Consider the following 19,102-nt stretch of genomic DNA (forward strand, 5'->3'; position numbering starts at 1 on the left):
ATTTCCATGTAGACTTCTTTACTCAATTCACTATGCAAGAATGCGTTCGTATCCAAAAGGAACCTAACTTATTTAGGAGAAGTGGAGCCCTATAATTCTAACTACAAACACAAAAATCGGTGTTTAGCCGGTTTATAAAATCTTTCCAAAATTTCTAAACAATATTTGGAGACTAATTATCTAGAAAAAAATTAAATATTTGACGGTGCTTGAATATTTAACTTGGACGCTAAGTAAGAGTGTTGCATCTATAAGATTCGGATTTCAGTTATATAGAACATTATCATATTGTAATCAAATTCAAACAAAAATGGTCAATTTATTTCGGTGTCTGAGCCCCATTTCCCTGGCTGGGTCTGGTCCGAGTCCGCAAGGTCAAATCTCCTCAACCACTAATCTCACTTTAGAGCATCCGCAATGGTGCGGATGTCCCGCGCGGACACCCAACAGACTTCCCAAAAACACCTCCTGCCACGTCATAAGGACATCTCACTGCATAATGACGGACATCACCAAGGAGATCCCGGCGGATATCCATAATAAAAAAAATCACAAATTCACCAAATTAAACAATTTACGGAAATAGAATTTCGACACGAATACGGTCAGAGAAAATGCAATGATAATTTCATTAAATAACAAAATGAAAAAGTACAGTTCAACAAGAAAAAAATTTAAACAAATTACATTATAAAATATCAACGTGCGCTCCTCCGCGTCCATAGCTCTTCAATTATATCATTCTGTAGTCGAATATGGGCTTGTTGTTGGCGCATGTCGGCAAATACACATACCCGATCGGCAGCTCCATGGGGTATCCCCATACGCATATTAGCGGTGGCCACACCGTGGCTTGGACCGGCAGCATGAACATCATCATTGGCCCAATCAGTCAATGCTGGACCTTCATCTTCTACAATCATGTTGTGCATGATAATACATGCGTACATGACATTAGTGATGCTGTCAATATACCACAGTCGTGATGGACCCTTCACTGCCGCCCATCGAGCCTGTAGCACACCAAATGTCCGCTTCACATCCTTGCGCGCTGCATCCTGACGTCCCCTTCAAAATAGATCTTCTTTCGTTTGATGGGCATCTGATCGTCTTCACAAAGACGGGCCACATAGGGTATATCCCATCCGCCAAATAGTAGCTCATATTGTGCCGGTTGTCATTGGCTACGAAACTTACGGTCGGACCAACGCCCATGCACTGTTCGTTGGCCCAATCAGTCAGTGCATGGCAGTCTTCAAGGGTAGGCTTCCGAAGATACCTATCCCCGAATATCTCCCTAACGCCCCCACAAAAATACTGTAGACATTCGCGGGCAGTCGACTCACCGATGCGGAGGTACTTGTCGAACATGCCGGCCGAGACTCCGTACGCCATTTGTCTGATTGCGGCAGTGCACTTCTGTATGGGCGTATGACCGGGTTTACCCACCGCATCCTCCCTGAACCTGAAATACTCGTAACGACGCTCTAAAGCACTCACGATACGCATAAATAGCGGATGATGCATCCTAAAACGTCGTCGGAATAAGTTATCCCCAAACCGCAGCTCCGGAGCGAAGTAGTCCTCATACAACCGATGGTGTGCAGCGATGTGGTCCCAGGATACTATAGTTCGACGATGAATGAGGCTAGGTACCGTCGGCTGCTGCTGCTGCTGCTGCAAGGCCGCTTGTATCAGGCGATTTATCTCCCGGGACGTATAGGCCCGCACCTGTTCGTTAATTTGTCGGCGTATGTCATCAGCACCCCCACCACTACCACCCGCACCACTAGCCATTTTGGATATACTGATAGGAACGTAGAGAGAGAGAAAGAAATTCGTTAAAATAAGTGGTGCGAATGAAATGAAGTTCAACGAGCTGTATATATAGAGTTTTTTTTTAAATTAAAAAATCGAGACGTCAGCGCGGGACGACCGTCGTGGCTTTACAATGGCGGACATCGCCGGAAGGCCGCGGATATGCGGTGTCCGCAGCGGACGTCCGTATCCGCGCCTCTCATGTTTAATGATGGACGTACGCCGGGAAATCCGTCCGTTGCGGATGTTCATAATCACTCACTTAATTTTGAAGTACCGTCAAATTACAGCAACACTAAAATAACATTTTTACTGGGAAATTCAATTAGGGATAACTGCCTTAAAAGTCATGAACTTTGCCCAAATTCCGGTTTTTCCCACGAGCTTTAAAGTTGGCGTATAAAGTCACGAACTTTGTATTTTGTCTGGTATTTCCCAACCCGACCCGACCCTGTGTTTTCCGGAAATTTAAAATCCTATGTGGCATGCCTGAATTCCGACGTGTCAGGCATCGGAAAAACTCAAAACGACGTCGTTTCATATGGATAAAACGACGTTTATCCATATGAAACTATAATTCACCCCCAAATCCAACACTCATCCTTCCTCTCGCGATTCATCCACCCCCAACCATTATTGATTCTCAGAATCAAATCGCGATTCATCCTACGAAACTGCTGCAATCCCGATTGTCCGTGAAATCCCGTAACAAGGTAAGACCATAGCTTCATCTTAGGGTTCGATTTATGGGGCAATATTAGGGTTCGTTCGTTTCGTTGAACATGCGATTGATTTCGTTGGGTTTAGGGGTCGATTTAGGTTTCAATTTTAGGGTTTGCTTGCATTACCTATTTTGGACTCAATTTTGAGTATGCGATTTTGTGGTGCCCGAATTGTGGTCGGTTTGAGCGATTTCGACTGTGCAATTGGCAATGGGTATTTAGGGTTCATGACTGTTGAATTCTCGAATGTTGATTGTCTAATTTAGAGTTGTATTGGTTTTAGGGTTCTGCATGATGTTTCATCCACATTCTGCTTGAGGGAGTGTGGACTGGTTTGATTGTTCAAATGTTCAAATGAGGTTTGATTGTTCAAATGTTCAAATGCAGGATGTCCACTTCTTCCCAGCACTCGAGCAGAACGTGGCCGAGGTTTGAGGCAGTGGTCTGTGATCACGGCCTTGAAGCTGATGTGGTGACATCCAATACGGATGCCAATCCCGGACGACGCTTCTATCGTTGCCAAGTCTGGAAGGAGGACGACTGCAAATTCTTTCGTTGGATTGATCCATCATTGTCACCGAATCTAGAGTACTTCTTCAAAAAATTGAAGATTGATAGGGACAATGTGCAAAAAGCATTGAGAGATAGAGTTGCTAAGCAGGATGCACTTGACGAGAGCCTCCGTTCCAAAACCGCTGAAGTTGAAGCACTCCAAGGCGTTGTCGCAGATTTGCATCGTCGAAACCGGAACCTAAATGTTGTCATTTGCATTTTATGTATCGTCATTTGGCTATTGTCGTAGCTTAACTAATAGAACTCCAATGTAATAGTATATGCAAGTTGAACTCAAGTGTAATACACTACGGAACCAGGAATATTGTAGTGGTTTTTCCCCTATGAATACATTGAGTTATTTTGCGCAGTGAGTATTTTGCTCAAACTATTCTACTACTACTACTACTACAACTAATATGCTATTTTCTGTAATCAATAACAAATGTGATGCTATAGGCATTAGGAACTTGTAATGGATGGAACACATGGCAAAAACATAATATTATCCTGCCTCAAAATAACACACACGGTGTACACATAATAGTTTGGTGTCCAAAAAGCCCATAGTATTAATCCAAATACAACTACTGTTTCAGGCGACATACATTACTTTCTTCCAAATTCAACTACTAAAACCATCGGTCAACCATTGTTGGTGTTGCTTTGTTGCGTGGGGATTGAGCCATCCACAACTTCACGGCGTCCTCCACGGCCTCCATGACCTCCCCTTCTTCCAGCCCTTCCTCTTATTGCGATCGTACCACCTTCTGCATTGGACGGTGTCTTCCGAGGCCTTCCCATTTTGGCCTATAGGGTGTGTAATTTGCAATGTTAGTAAAAATTGGAACATAATAAAAATTGTGAGCGTACATTGATTACAACTATTGTGTATTACCTTTGGCTTTGGCAGAACCTCAACTGGCTCGTTTTTGCAAGTCCTGGAGTTGTGGCCTTCTTGTAAACACTTCTGGCATGTCATCACACAAATTTTCCTCATTCTATTGGGTCTGCCCGGATCCTTCTCGAATGGGTCCCTCCTTCGCACCTTCTTGGGCCTACCGGGCATCTTCTTCACAGGTGGAGGTACAACCGGGTACCCCTCAGCTTGAAGCCAGAGCTTCTCCTCATTTAATGCTGGCAATCCATATCCATAGGCAGATGTGTACTTGCTCAAGGAGTAGTATTCGTGGACATAATCATCTACAGTCTGCTTGAGGAAGTGTATAGCAGTGCATGCATGGATACAAGGGATGCCAGTCAAATCCCATTTCCTACACCCACACTTCCTTAATGAAGGAGTCACCACAAACCTATCTTCAAAGTGACTAACTTCAAAGTTACCACTAACTGCAGGAATGGTAGTACAGTTTCTACTCTCATAGACCATAGCTTCAATTTTCTTCCTCACCTTTGGACACACATTTGAATTTACCCCAGCACTCTCTATGTCTACACTTTTTCTGTAAAGTCTCCCCATCAGCTTGGTTCTCATTTCATCTAGCATGTCTAACACATGTTTACACCTAGCCTCCAGAATATAGGCATTGAAACACTCACACACATTGTTCAGAATGACATCAGAGCAGTTGGAAGGTGTTAGAAAAGCCTTACAGAATTTGCTTGGGTTTTTGTCCATTAAGTCTGCATATGCCTGTCCATCTTCCTTCTCGAGTTCTCTGCAAGCAATCTCATACTCTTCCATGTAAGTGCTTCTAACAAGTTTCCAGAAGTGCTGTTTCAAAAGTGGACCTTTATGAGTTTTTTTCCAATTTGCATAGATATGCCTTGCACAGTTTCTATGCTCAGCCAATGGAAGTAGTCTCTGTACTGCATTTTCCAGGCACTATCAAGCAACATTGTCAGTGACAACATAACAAAGCACAAAATTGACTGCATAACAGATAAGTGAGTATAGTGAATACCTTTTGCTGATCACTGATAACTGTAATGCCTACTCCTTCACCTAATGTCAAATCCTCAACCACAACCCAAGCAATGGGGTACATTTGATTGTTTCCATCAGTCTCTACGGCGGTGAGCAATATCCCACCAAGATATGTCTTGAGGAATGCCCCATCTAGCCCAATTACAGGTCTACATCCCTCCTTAAATCCCTTTCGCAGGCCACTAAAACCAATGTACAAAGTCTTGAAAACAGCACCTACATCGACATGTAGTTCGAACCTCCCTTCTCTGTCAGCTTTACTCAACTCCAGAACATAGCTCCTCATCTTTGCATAATGAGCTTCCACCGTTCCCCTCAGCATGTCAATTGCTTTTCTCTTGGAGTGGTATAACCTCCATTTGGTTGCATCAAAGGCAAACCGTTGCATCAAGTCCTTCCCCAACTCCTTACAGCTGAACTCTGGCCGGATTCTAAACACATGCAAGTATTTTCTGGCAATCCAGTTTGAGGTCACAATCTTGTTTCTCATAGCCCTAGGACATGTGTGCTCTGGTTCAAGTTTCTTAATTACTACAGAACCATTCATCTTCACTAGGCTCCCAGAACATAACCACTTACAAGGACTCTTGCAAGCTGCCTCAAATGCCTTCGTACTTGCTCTTTTGAAGTGAATCTCCCACCCATTCTCCACTGCATTGTCTGTTAGAGCATCCCTTGCTTAAAAACCATCAATAAAGCTCATTCCAAGGCACAATGTCAAATTTTTATGATCACACCGTGGATCATACATCACTTTACCATGCTTTTCCATCCTTCTTCTCCCTTCATCTTGAGAATCAGTTGAACTGGAGTATATGTCACCTTCTTCAGAATTGTCGTCCTCAGACACATAGGCACTTTTTTGCCCTCCACTGACTAGGCCATAGAAGATTTCATCAGTAACCACAAACTCTGTTTCTTTCTTTTCTTTTGTCTTCTTCCTCCCCTGTGTGTATTCCTCATCCTCAGACACTAACTCCTCAGCCTCCATGTCATCATCAGTCTCCTCTTCCTCAGAGGATGGTATATAACTCCCATCCTCCTCACTATCATATCCCACCCCCACTGCCATACTGTTATCAGCCTTATCCCCTACACTCTCATCAATTCTGTCTCTCATTCCCACAACTTCATTTACAACACCCAAATCCTCAGCATCATTGTCCTTACCTCCCACATCATCCCCTAAGACATCAGCATCAGAGTTCCTATATGCCTCATCCTCAACAACACTCTTACCCTTGTCTTTAGCTATATGATCCATCTTACCCACATCCTCACCCACACTCTTTCCAACTTCATTAGCATCACAATTCCTATCTCCCACCCTCTCACCCATAGTTTCAACCACTGACCTCATACTAGACTGGAACAATCTCTTCTTAATACTACTTTCAACACTCTTCTCCACAACATCTTTGGTAGAAACTGACTTCAACTTGCCACCCGTTGAAGTTGTCTCCTTTATACCCCTTCTGGTAGTCATACTCTTATTCATAGACTCAACATTACTCCTTTCTACTGACTCCGACTCAACCACTCGACTCCTTACAACTTCATCTTCAACAATGTGCTCTAGGCGACCCTTCTTCCCACCCACAATATACACATCACATATTTGATGCTTCACTGTGGTCAGGAACTTCAACATTAACATCACCTCTGCATCACCCGTGATGTTAATAAACTCCATTCCCCATTTTCTCTTGAAGCATAGCCTATCCCAGCTATCAAACCCTAGCTTATTCAGTTCATCGACTAGGTCGAAGTAACCAAATCTATCTGGTTCAAAACCACTACCTTCCCACATTTCCCCACCTACGTATTTCTCACAAATCCTCCCATCAGGAATGAAATGCCCACCATGGTAAATCCGAAGCAGGAAAGGTTTGTTCGGATTCGGCTTGTCTGGCCAGAAACCCGGCCACATCTTCATGTTGACGAAGCCTGAAGCGCAGCTTGTCGCCGTCCGTCGCTGTTGCAGGTAAGCCAATAGACTCGTCGTCGTCGATTATGCCGCCGTCGTCGTTGCAGCTTGTCGATTAGGTTAGGTTACGCGATTTGTGGATTGATTTGGGGACGAATTTGTGGGGTGATTTGGGGGTGGGGTGATTTTGGGGACGAATTTGAGGGGGGTTTTTATTTTTGTATTTTTTTATTAAATTTATTTTGTTATTTAATTACACAGTCAACAATTATTGACCATGTCAGCCGCCACGAGGCGCCACGTCAATTAAATTCGACACGTCAGCTCGCTCTTTCGCCGGAATTACCGTCGTGGGAAATACCAGACAAAATGCAAAGTTCGTGACTTTATACGTCAACTTTAAAGCTCATGGGAAAAATCGGAATTCGGGAAAAGTTCATGACTTTTAAGGCAGTTATCCCATTCAATTATTATAATATTTTCCAGTTCTGATCCTCACACGTTCTATTTAGAGCATCACATTCCGGTTGGGGAATAGACTGATCGGATTTCAGATACTACTACTTCTTTTTACCTGCTCTACTTCATCTGTTTCAGTGATCTGAAAGTCGGCTTCTTAGGTATACCTTTTTAGTATGCCGAAGATTTTTTTTTTGTATGTATAGGTGCAATGTATGTTGTATAAGCATTGTGCGGTTTGATATGACCGATTGGTGGTGAAATGGAGCAGATCTAGGGTTTGGAGTAGCTGATTTTCTTTCTACTCATTTTGATGTTGATGTTTTTGTTGAAATTGTGCACGTTTTTATTTGAAATGCTGTTGCTTCTGCAGCGGAGCTGGATTTGGCGATTTGGCGTCAGTGTTCTGTTTTTGCTGAGTTAAGGGGAGGATTCTAATGAGGTAAATGAATGTTGCTTTTTTTTTTTGCTTTAAGTGATTAGTTTGAAGGAAGTATGATGTGTGCTTGATAGTAGATATTGAGATACTGGGATAAGATAGTGGAGTGTGAAGATGAGTGAAGGCAAGAAGTATCAGCTGGGGACGATTGGAGCGTTGAGTCTTTCAGTGGTTTCATCTGTTTCGATCGTGATATGCAACAAGGCACTCATTAGCACTCTTGGCTTCACTTTTGGTGAGATTTCGATGGACCTGATTCATCAACTTATTATTAAAGTGAGCTTTGCTGCGCTGCTTTGCCTGTCAAAAACACTCTCTTCTTTATGTTCTGTTCTTGCTTATATTCATAAGTTGCTTCGATTTTCTAGGCAATTCATCTGTGGTACACTATCTAAGTAGTTAAATTGCTCCCATGAAGGTTTTGTCAAATTTCAGTTTATTATAAGAGTGTAGTCAAACTCAAATATTTCAGTTTGTGAAAAGAAGATAGGTAGTCTTTTACTTATTCAACTTGTCCAGATAACTTTGGTTTCGTATTCCACATTTCTCTTTTCGTGGTTCTGACGAGGTATCCTGTAAATTTCTAAAAACAATCACATGTTTTTATAAGAAAACATGATTTGAACGCCCTGCCATAATTTAGTCTGATTTAAGGACACTAAATTATGCAGACAGTGTGATGGTACTTTCTCTTTTAACTTATTTCAAACTTAGCAAAGAATGCCCACCTAATGCTTGGGTAACTACAAAAGGATGTACCCAATTTTGTTTTCCATCCTTTATGACATGTGACACCTATGTGGCAGTTCCTAATTTTAAGTGTAGCAAATTTGTTATTAATAGCGAAAGATCAAATTTCACACTTGTTACTTCTTCAAGTTATTGGAGGATATTAAACATATAAGGATAGCATTTGCAATTAAGGGTGTGCTCTTTAGCTGTCTTTCTTAAAACATCTTGCCACACTTGAGAATGGAGCTCATTCTAGTTTATTGGTTATTGCATGAAATTTGTTGACATTGAGATTTGGACCGACTGAAACTCTCTTTTGATGAAATGTCTTTGAGCCATTATACTAATACCACAATCTTGACTATCTATTATTGCATGTGGGCATTTCATTTTTGAAGTCACTTTTATTGTGTGATTGATTGAAAATTTTCTGATGATTTGTCTTATTAGTTACAGAGAAAACACATTGGTATTTGAATTTTTTTTATCCGTCTAGTTGTTTTTTCCCGCAACCTGATTGCTCTAGCCATCAAAGTCTAGTTTCAGTTTTAGGCTCTTGAATTCTCTAACTTTTGTTTTCTCCTGTTATTTTACTTTTGCAGCTACAACTCTTACTAGCTGGCATCTTCTTGTTACTTTTTGCTCTCTTCACATTGCTCTATGGATGAAATGGTTTGAACACAAGCCTTTTGATTCAAGAGCAGTCATGGGATTTGGAATTCTTAATGGAACATCCATTGGACTTCTAAATCTTAGCCTGGGTTTCAACTCTGTTGGTTTCTATCAGGTTAGTTTATGTTTAAAAATTCAAGTTCTGTCATGCAATTTAGGATACTAATGAGTTTTATTTGTATGCGGAAATCCCTCAAGATAAGAGAATCATCTTATAAAATAGTTTTTCGTGTGCAGAATAAGTAATCACTATCCCATGTTAGGCGAAGTGCAAAAGAAAAAGGTTGAATTCTTTCTTCAGTACAGACAATAGCTATGCCCTTAAGGGACAACCTTCAGTTTCTGTGGATCACATTAGGTTGTCCACATAAGAGATTGTACCACAGTCTAGTTCATTCAGTTGCATGAAATAAAATATAACTTGGGGTTGGGGCAAACAGATTTCAGTTTCTTATTATAGGTGCTTATGAGTATAAGTAGATTACAATGTGTTGTATTTGATATCTTTCAGTTAAAGAACATAGTCCCTTCAGTTTCCATTCTGCTAGTGGTTGATAGTTACGTTTGGAAGCTTTATCTAACAAACATAATTTTTTTATATTGGTAGCAATATTCTACCCTCCCTCTATTTTCTCTAACCTATTTCAAATTAGGTTAAGTTCTTATAATCTATGGCTTATGCTTTTCAGATGACAAAATTGGCAATCATCCCATGTACTGTCCTTTTAGAGACTCTTTTCTTCAGAAAGTTGTTCAGGTTAGATCTTTAAATCTCTCTTCCAGTTGCTTAGTTTGTATTCTTTATGTGTGATAATGAACTATACTACCATTTCAAACCCTTTCTTTTACTATCAAGTCACTTTTTTACCTTTCTTTACAGTGTACTGTACAGTTCATATCAAATAATAGAGAGAATTATCATAAATTATAGAATTCCCTGTTGAATCATAGATATATTGGTAGTTTACAGGTAAAAAATTACTATTTCCTGGTCATCAACACAAATAAGTATCTTTCAGAAAATTATAATTGCTCGCTGGCATTTGTCTAGTTTGAACCTGTTTTGATTCCCTCCAATATACTCCCTCCCTCCCACAAAGTTTGTCCCATTTTACCATTTCGGTCCGTCCCACAAAGTTTGCCCCATTTGGAATATACCATAAAAAGACATTAAATACACCCCCTCCATTTCTCCCAATGTGGTACCCTTATTCCACTACACCCCTCCATTGCTCCCAATGTGGGACCCTTATTCCACTACACATCCGTTTAATACAAAGTCAAACAATTTCTTAAAATCCGTGCCGGATCAAATTGGGACAAACTTTGTGGGACGGAAGGAGTAGTATTTAATATGGGTTGACCATATAGTCTCTATTTCCTTGTTGACTATGCACAAGATATGCTTCTTTCGTTAACTCTGGCTTAGTTCCTAACTTCCTATGGGGTTTTGCTGCTAATATATTTTTTTACCTCTGTTTGCAGTAGGAATATCCAAATTTCACTAGTTGTTCTTCTCTTGGGCGTTGGGATTGCAACTGTGACTGATTTGCAGCTTAATGTCCTGGGTTCCGTCTTGTCCCTGCTTGCAATTGTAACAACTTGTGTTGCACAAATTGTATCCTCAGCTATTTTATTGCAGTTTTATTCTCATGAGTTCTCTTCATGGAAATTTGAGATAAAAAGGCAACTATAATTTGGTTATTCTCGAGTCCTCTCCTCTCCGGCTCTAGTAGCAATCTCAATCGTTAATTTCCTTTTTGGCTTATTGATTTGTCAGCAGTTTTAATTTTGAGTTTTTGGGATCTTAACATGATGCACCATTAGATGACAAATACCATCCAGAAGAAGTTCAAGGTTTCTTCAACCCAACTTCTGTATCAATCTTGTCCCTATCAGGCAATCACTCTATTTGTAACTGGACCGTTTGTGGATGGGCTTCTGACGAAGCAGAATGTATTTGCTTTCAACTATACTCCTCAAGTGCTGGTAAGAACTGGAACTCTTCCTTGCAGTTGTTTGATAATATACAGCACTTAACTCTGTTTTATTCTTCCCTTATTACAGGCATTTATTGTCCTATCCTGTTTAATATCAGTTTCCGTGAACTTCAGCACCTTTCTTGTAATTGGAAAGACATCACCAGTTACTTATCAGGTCCTAGGGCATTTGAAAACGTGCCTTGTTTTAGGCTTTGGTTATGTTCTTCTACGAGACCCCTTTAGCTGGCGGAACATTTTAGGAATCTTGATTGCTATAGTGGGGATGGTACTGTACTCGTATTGTTGCTCTATCGAGAGCCAGCAAAAGGCCAGTGCTGAAGCAGCACAAATTTCCCAGGTACTCATTTTTCTGTCTTACTTGTGTGTGTGTGTGTGTGAAATGTGCTGAAAGCTGATTTTGCTGACTATCCTGTTTCTGTGTGAGAAGGCCAAGGAAGCTGAATCCGATCCCCTAATAAGTGCAGAAAACGGTAGTGGAATTCTTGCTGAGGGGGTTGGTGGTGTAAGGGCTCCGGGATGGAACTCAAACAAGGACCTGCGTGCATGAAACTTAGGTAGCATCGGCTCGATTAAATGGTCCGCATGGAAGCAATTGTGGCAGCGATGAAGATGTTGCTGCAAGGCACCACCATACTTTTGTATTTTAATAGATTGGAACTTTATATCTACCTGTAGTAGAGAGCTGAATGAGTTTTGTATACTCTTTCCGGTTAAACAGTTTTGTATACTCTTCTAGGTGTGCCAATACAGAATAGATTCTCTTTTATTCATCAGCTTCCAAGCGACTGTTGCCCTCATTCTCACTTTCATTGTATAATTTTAAATATTTTATAGTAGCTTCATTTCATTTTGATTGGTGAAAAGGAAGTCCCTCGAGTCCAATATATCAAGTTTATTACTCCCTCGGTCCCAATTTAGGAGTGCAATTTAGTGAGGGCATAGTTTTAAAAAATTGTTGGAGTGTGTAATAATTGAAGTGATGCAGTGGTTGTTGGAGTGTTTAATAATTGAAATGAGGCAGTGGAAAGTGAAATCACTTTTTATATTTAGGATTTTATTTTGTTTTATTTTTATGAAATTAATAACATTTGACTATTCAATACTTAACTTACACTGTGTGAATGACTTACTCACAGAATGGCTATTGTTGTGGGAGATGCAATTGTTGTTGACCACCCTGATATGTGAAGACTTAAATTTGTCCCAAATTCGAATATCTTTTAAATTGAATTTATTATATTTAATTTTTAAAATCTGGTTTCTCCAACAGTAAACAACGAATTATATACATACGCCATCAAAATAGTTTTTATTTTTCACGGTGAATACCCTCGGTAATTATTAAAAAAAATCCACTTTTTTCTCTATCGATCTTCTAGTGTACTTCCTTTTTAATACTTTTTTACTCCTAATTTACCCATCTTATCTCTTTCTTTTATATTAATATTAATTTCGCATTAAAATTTATTATAATTTGTACGGTGTAATAAAACTCTACGGAAGTAGTTGGATTATAAATTAAAAAAAAGAGAATAAATTCCAAAATTAAAATAGAAGAAGCGTCTTTGGGCTTCTCTCTAAGGGCCCAATCTGGAGGTCCATGATATCAGCTATATAAACCCTCAACTTCTACCTTCCACAGAGTAGTACTAACCCTAAATCCTGAGTGAGCGCCTCCGCTTCCAGTGAGAAAAAACAGTCAACCAAAGATGGTAGAGATTTCGCTAATTCCTGTTTATCGTTCTCACTAACTTTTCTGCAATTATCTTCCCCCCTTCAAGGTGTTAAATTTATGTTTTCCATTGATGTAGACATTCAAGAGAAGGAACGGTGGGCGCAACAAGCATGGCCGCGGCCACGTCAAATTCATCCGCTGCTCCAACTGTGGAAAATGCTGCCCCAAGGTTTTATTTTTATACAGATTTTGGTTCTCTGATTTCGAGATCTTTTTATTTGCTTTGAGTTTCGTTTACTTTTGTTTGCTAATAATTTGAATAGGAAGGTTGGTTTTATTGGTGTTATGCGTATTTCTTTGTGGTGCTATTCATCTTTTCTAATTTGTTTGAAATTTTTTGCTTGTGTATTCAGATGTTGAGAGATTTGATGGTTGAAGTAGTAATATCAGTATTTCAATAAACAACCACTATAATAAAGGGCATGCCACAAAATATTTACTGATCAGATCTGAATTTTATTCAAAAGCCATATACTATTATTATGCAGTATTTGATTTTATTTATGGTGATCATGAAGGTCTCAATTTACATTTGCTTACAGAAAGTATTTGCCTGATAGTATGCTCTATGCGTATGAAGTTGCTTTTGGTCGCTTAAAATTTTAAAGCATGATTAGCAGTATGTATTATTATCAGAGAAATTGTATTTATGCTGAGTTTTACATTAGGACAAGGCAATCAAGAGATTCCAAGTCAGAAACATAGTTGAGCAAGCAGCTGTCAGGGATATCCAGGAAGCTTGTGCTTTTGATGGTAAGCTTTTCCATGTCCTTTTAAGTTTCTGATTGGCGCCATCACATCCCCATGTTTATCTCCGAGAGTACCCAAAATTAAAGACTGTTGCTGGTATGCAAATTTGTTTTGTACAGGATACACCCTTCCTAAGCTGTACGTGAAGGTGAACTACTGTGTTTCATGCGCCATTCACTCGAAGGTTGTGAGGGTCCGCTCTGTTACTGACAGGAGAAACCGTGAGCCACCACAGCGTTTCAGGCGCCCAAGGGTTAGTTTCCATTGCATATCTTTAGCCTACTAGTTATGTTCTGGCTTTCTCACATTTTGTTTACCTAGCTCAAGTCCAGGTCTCATTTGTATTTTGTGGTTTACTTGAGTGTCCATATTTTTGGTCCTTCATACAATCTGTTTGCTCCTTTTAGCTTTGATATTGCGTTGTTTATGTTACAAATATCGGTACTTATGTCTTTAATGTAAAACAAAGATATCCCAAAATTAGATTAGAATCATTGAGCCAATCACTGCATGTTTGATGTTTGCATGAGCCATTCTCAATGCTCTGTTCCTTCTGTATCATATACTCCAGTAATCTCATGCTTCTAACTTATACTATGTGGTTTTAACCTAGTTTTTGTGATAGTTTGAACATCTATTCTTTACTTATATCCTGGCTCTGTTCCATGTTGACAGGATGACCTTCCTAAACCAGGACAGCCTCCTCGTGTTGGTGGTCCACCTGCTGCTGCCCGTACCTAATTATTTCGCCTGCTTATTTGCTGCTAGACTTCCATGCATTTGTGTTTTCTATGTAGTTTTGCAAAGACATCTGATCAATGATTGATCTGCAACTTAAGTTTTGAATTTTTTTAAGTTTTGTTACAGTTAAGACTTTTTATATGACCAGTTTGCACTGTTTTATGATATTTCATTATACTATGTTTTAACAGTGCCGTGAATTACGTGTATCTTTCTATCTGTAGTTATTGCTAAGAATCTTATAGATTAGAACTTCATCTAAGGGTACTTATAAATTCAATTTATTTCCCTTGTATTAAATCAGTTTCGAAGCAAGCTTGTTCTTCCAATTCAAAAGTTGTTTTTCTCATCTTTTGCTCATTATTTTGGAATAGCTATAGCTAGGCCATTTGAAGCTTTTTTTCCAAGAGACGCCAATGGAGACAGACGACGTGTTTTTACATTTTTCTCTAGTGTTTAGGGAATATCAATTTTTTTTGAGTTACTATAAAAAAAGAATTGATGAATAACACGTTAAATTTATACTCTACATGCCTCTTTTTAATAAAAAACGTGGAGTAACTTTTTAATCAATACATATATATATACAGCAACGGAGCACTGGCCAACAATTGTTCGTATTAGTAAGCCTGAGTCTGATTTACTCGTGTGATAGAAGTTAGCCTTAGTGGGCTATTAGTTATATGGCAACAATTGCCCGTATTAGTAAGTCTGAGTCTGATTTACTCGTATGATAGAAGATAGCCTTAATGGCCTATTAGTTATATGTTATGTTGGGCTTGGGTCATTAGAGTTTAGTGATTATAATGGAAGCCCAAATTTCTAAGTATATATACTTTTAAATCTAATTTATACAACTTCATATTACTAAGAGGATGCACTAATAAATATTCTATCATATTCCAAGTTTTCACACACCATTTTTAGTTTAATATTTTTGTGATCATCTTAATCTTATCGTATATGAGTTGTGATCAATGTTGAACCAATTTTAAAAACCGAATTAGAGACCAAATCTGATCCATTCATTTTTATAATCTTGTGGTATTAGGGAAAATATTCAATTTGTTCATATGCTCTCACCAACACCAGCGAGAACGTCTCCAGCCCTCTCATCGTGCTGCACGCCAGTGGCGGCGACAACGAGCGATGGAGGGATGCTCGAGCGGCGGCGTGACGAATGGCTAGGCGGGCAGCAGAGGCGGCTGCAGGACGGAGGCGAACCACTACGATACAACACGACGAGCGGCGTCCAGCAGTGCTACGACGCTGCAACTGGAGGTGACGCCGGGGACTATGACAGTGATGTTGACTGTCCATTGGAGGTGCAGGAGTCGCAACGACAGCTGGACCGGAAGGGGCAGCAGCAGGCGACTGAAACGTGGAGACGCTCTAAATGCGCATAGGGGTAGTAATGAACTATAATTTTGACATGTTTTTGACATACAATAATGATACAACAATTAACTGTGTTAAACGTTAAACGGTAGTAATGAACTATATTCAATAAATAATGAATCAAATGAACGTTTGTAATGAAATAAATATGACATTTTATTGAAATACAATGTTAACTGTGTTAAACGTCAAACGATAGTAATGAACTTATTACTTCATTCAGTCATGTTATTACTTCATCCAGTTATTTTTTTACTTCATTCAAATAGGTTTTTACTTCATTCATTCTTCATATTTTACTTCATTCAGAGAGGATATTACTTCATTTAACTAGTTTATTGCTCCATTCAACTTGATTATTATTTCAATCAACTAGATTATTTAGTTTATTTAGATTTTTATATTACTTCATTCGACTAGGCTATTACTTTATTCCACTAGTTTATAGTACTTCATAATGTGTTATGACATGTCTCTTAGTTGAAGTTAATTCAGTATTTAATGAATGACGAAAATTCGGTTGAAGTAATTTGGCTACCTAATGAAGAGCGAAAATTTTCACTACATCATATCATCTAATCCATCAAATTCAAAATCCTATGGTCCAAATTTGGTCTCTAGTTCGGCATTAAGAAATGGATTTTGAATAATGGGACTCTATCGTATATACTTTATTTAGGTTATTTCTTTAATCTCTTTTTTATATTAATCTATTTTCAATATTATAAATATTTATAATACTTCTTTTTATATAGTACATTATATATGTTGTAAGTTTTGAGACAATTACTTCCTTTTTTATGTATATATTAGAAGAGCATAAGAAAATTGTCACGACAAAGTGCTCTAAATATCAGTGAAATATTTTATTGATAACGAGACTATTCTTTGATAGTTTAAAGTCATGGCGATCAATCTAATACAATTATCATTTAGAGCATCCGCAATAGCGGACGTCGGGGCAGAGGTCTGCTATTGCATCAAATGAGGCGGACGAGGACGCGGACGCGGATGTCCCAGACAGACGAGAGGTCGTCCGTCGGTTTCAGCTGACGTCCGTCCCGACGTCTGCTCCGACGTCCGCTATTGAGGTGTGACGACGGACGTCCCATTTTTCTGATTTTTTTAAACTCTACATATATACGGTCGTTGCACTTCGTTTCATTCCAACCACTTGTATTGGCGAGTTTCTCTTCTTTCTCTCTACGTTTCTATCGGTAGATCCAAAATGGCTAGTGGTGGTAGTGGTGCAGGTGGCAGTGGTAGTGGTGTGGGTGGTAGTGATGGGAATGTAGCTGACACAAGGCGGAAAATTAATGAACGGTTGCGGGCTTATACGTCCGCCGAGATAAATCGTTGGGGTCAAGAGCCCCTGCAGCGGCAGCTGCAGCCGGTGGTACCTCGCCATATCCATCGTCGAGCTGTAGTACCCCGGGACCATATCGCTGCACATCGCCGGTTGTTTGAGGACTACTTCACGGAGGAGCTGCGGTTTGGGAAGAACTTTTTTCGGCGGCGTTTTAGGATGCACCGACCGCTATTTATGAGTATCGTGAACGCTTTAGAGCGTTGGTACATATATTTCAGGTTCAGGGAGGATGTGAGTGGTAGACCCGGTCACACACCTATACAGAAGTGCACTGCCGCAATCAGACAGCTGGCATACGGAGGCGCCGCCGACATGTTCGATGAGTACCTCCACATCGGCGAGTCGACTGCCCACGAGTGTCTGAAGTACTTTTGTCAGGGCGTTATTGAGATATACATGGAAAGGTATCTTCGGAAGCTTACCCCCGAAGACTGCCAGGCCATGATGGATATGCACGGGAATCAGCACGGGTTTTCGAGAAAGTTGGGCAGCATAGATTGTATGCATTGGGAGTGGAAGAACTGCCCCGCCGCCTGGAAAGGGGTGTACACGACCGGCTTCAAAGGCAAGAATCCCACGATGATCCTCGAAGCCGTAGCTGACTACCGGCTATGGATTTGACATGCGTATTTCGGAGTAACCGGGTCGAACAACGACATCAACGTCCTAAATTCGTCGCCCCTTTGCAACGAGCAGTGCATGGGCATTGGTCCAACTGTCAGTTTCGTCGCCAACGGCAACCAGCACGATATGGGCTACTATTTGGCGGATGGGATATACCATAGTTGGCCCGTCTTTGTGAAGACGATCAGATGTCATATCGAAGAAAAGAAGGTATACTTTGCGAGCCGACAGGAGGCAGCGCGCAAGGATGTGGAGCGGGCATTTGGTGTGCTACAGGCTCGTGGGTGGCAGTGAAGGGTCCAACACGGTTGTGGTATCCCGAGTGCATCGCTGATGTCATGTACGCATGTATTATCATGCACAACATGATTGTCGAAAATGAAGGTCCAACGCTGACTGATTGGACCAATGATGATGTTGATGCTACCGGTCCTAGCCACTGCGTGGCCAGCGCCAATGTACGAATGTGGATACCTCATGAGAACACCGACCGGGTCCGTTCATTTGCCGACATGCGCCAACAAGAAGCCCATATTCGACTCCAGAATGATATAATTGAAGAGTTGTGGACGCGGAGGGGTGCACGTTGAACAATGCATTTAATTATGTATTTTTTTTATTTAATTATGTATGTTTTTTTAATAAATAAAATGGTTACATTTTCTCCGTATTCATGTCGAAATTTTAATTCCGTAAAATTGCATATTTGTAAATTTGTGAATTTTAATTATTGGGATGTCCGCTATTGTGGAGTGGGATGTCCTTATGACGTGGCAGGAGGTGTTTTGGGATGTCCGCCGGGACATCCGTTCGAAAAACTATAAAACATTATAGGAGTATATAAAATATAATTATATTTTTTTATTTTATTTTAAATTCGGCTTGCTTCCTTAATTATTATTCTAGTTCCGTCCATGATATATCTGAAACAGGCATCAAAACATAAGCCACTCGATACAATCATAAACTTGTAGTGATATAATATCCTACATCTACTTTAACTATTCATTAGTATTATTTTTATAAAATAAGTGCAGAAAAGAAGCGTAACGAATTTTCAGGGACGGAAGGAGTATAATTTATGTGGGTAGAGTATATTATCCCAAAGAACAACAATTTCGATGATCAATAAGATAACAAACATTTACCCGCATTATATATGGAAATGCACAAGATTAACCACTTTTTATACAATAAATATATTTCGAGTCAT

The 19,102-nt window shown here is 39.9% G+C and overlaps 3 protein-coding genes across 4 annotated transcripts; all 3 read left to right on the forward strand.

Annotated features, from left to right (window-relative positions):
* Positions 1-2,689: 2,689 nt before the first annotated feature.
* LOC121745713 (uncharacterized protein At4g04775-like) lies at positions 2,690-3,342 on the forward strand. The gene is made up of 2 exons (XM_042139685.1): positions 2,690-2,754; positions 2,928-3,342. Exons 1-2 carry the CDS (start codon positions 2,690-2,692, stop codon positions 3,340-3,342), a joined length of 480 nt encoding a protein of 159 aa, XP_041995619.1.
* Positions 3,343-7,444: 4,102 nt separating this feature from the next.
* On the forward strand, positions 7,445-12,042 carry LOC121743925 (UDP-xylose transporter 3). 2 transcript variants are annotated; one of them, XM_042137329.1, is made up of 9 exons: positions 7,445-7,587; positions 7,800-7,868; positions 7,940-8,100; positions 9,200-9,384; positions 9,959-10,026; positions 10,755-10,887; positions 11,097-11,258; positions 11,337-11,609; positions 11,700-12,042. In XM_042137329.1, the coding sequence occupies exons 3-9, from the start codon at positions 7,980-7,982 to the stop codon at positions 11,817-11,819; spliced, it is 1,062 nt and encodes a 353-aa protein (XP_041993263.1). In that variant the 5' UTR covers positions 7,445-7,587; positions 7,800-7,868; positions 7,940-7,979; the 3' UTR covers positions 11,820-12,042. The 2 variants fall into 2 exon arrangements, with proteins under 2 accessions (XP_041993263.1, XP_041993262.1); XM_042137328.1 differs by having other exon boundaries at positions 7,943-8,100.
* Positions 12,043-12,885: 843 nt separating this feature from the next.
* On the forward strand, positions 12,886-14,686 carry LOC121745550 (40S ribosomal protein S26-1-like). Its single transcript, XM_042139504.1, has 5 exons — positions 12,886-12,984; positions 13,084-13,176; positions 13,676-13,760; positions 13,877-14,010; positions 14,433-14,686. Exons 1-5 carry the CDS (start codon positions 12,982-12,984, stop codon positions 14,496-14,498), a joined length of 381 nt encoding a protein of 126 aa, XP_041995438.1. The 5' UTR covers positions 12,886-12,981; the 3' UTR covers positions 14,499-14,686.
* The last annotated feature ends 4,416 nt before the right edge of the window (positions 14,687-19,102 follow it).

The sequence above is a fragment of the Salvia splendens genome, chromosome 8, assembly GCF_004379255.2.
Source record: "Salvia splendens isolate huo1 chromosome 8, SspV2, whole genome shotgun sequence".
Taxonomy (NCBI): Eukaryota; Viridiplantae; Streptophyta; class Magnoliopsida; order Lamiales; family Lamiaceae; genus Salvia; species Salvia splendens.

Bases quoted from the DNA above. Each gene is read 5' to 3' on its own strand.
- LOC121745713 (XM_042139685.1), top strand. From the start codon at position 2,690: ATGCGATTTTGTGGTGCCCGAATTGTGGTCGGTTTGAGCGATTTCGAC. The intron at 2,755-2,927 runs GTATTTAGGGTT...GTTCAAATGCAG, and splicing joins GACTGTGCAATTGGCAATGG to GATGTCCACTTCTTCCCAGC.
- LOC121745550 (XM_042139504.1), top strand. The intron at 13,177-13,675 runs GTTTTATTTTTA...GTTTTACATTAG, and splicing joins GTGGAAAATGCTGCCCCAAG to GACAAGGCAATCAAGAGATT. The intron at 14,011-14,432 runs GTTAGTTTCCAT...CCATGTTGACAG, and splicing joins AGCGTTTCAGGCGCCCAAGG to GATGACCTTCCTAAACCAGG.
- LOC121743925 (XM_042137329.1), top strand. From the start codon at position 7,980: ATGAGTGAAGGCAAGAAGTATCAGCTGGGGACGATTGGAGCGTTGAGT. The intron at 9,385-9,958 runs GTTAGTTTATGT...TATGCTTTTCAG, and splicing joins ACTCTGTTGGTTTCTATCAG to ATGACAAAATTGGCAATCAT. The intron at 10,027-10,754 runs GTTAGATCTTTA...CTCTGTTTGCAG, and splicing joins TTCTTCAGAAAGTTGTTCAG to TAGGAATATCCAAATTTCAC.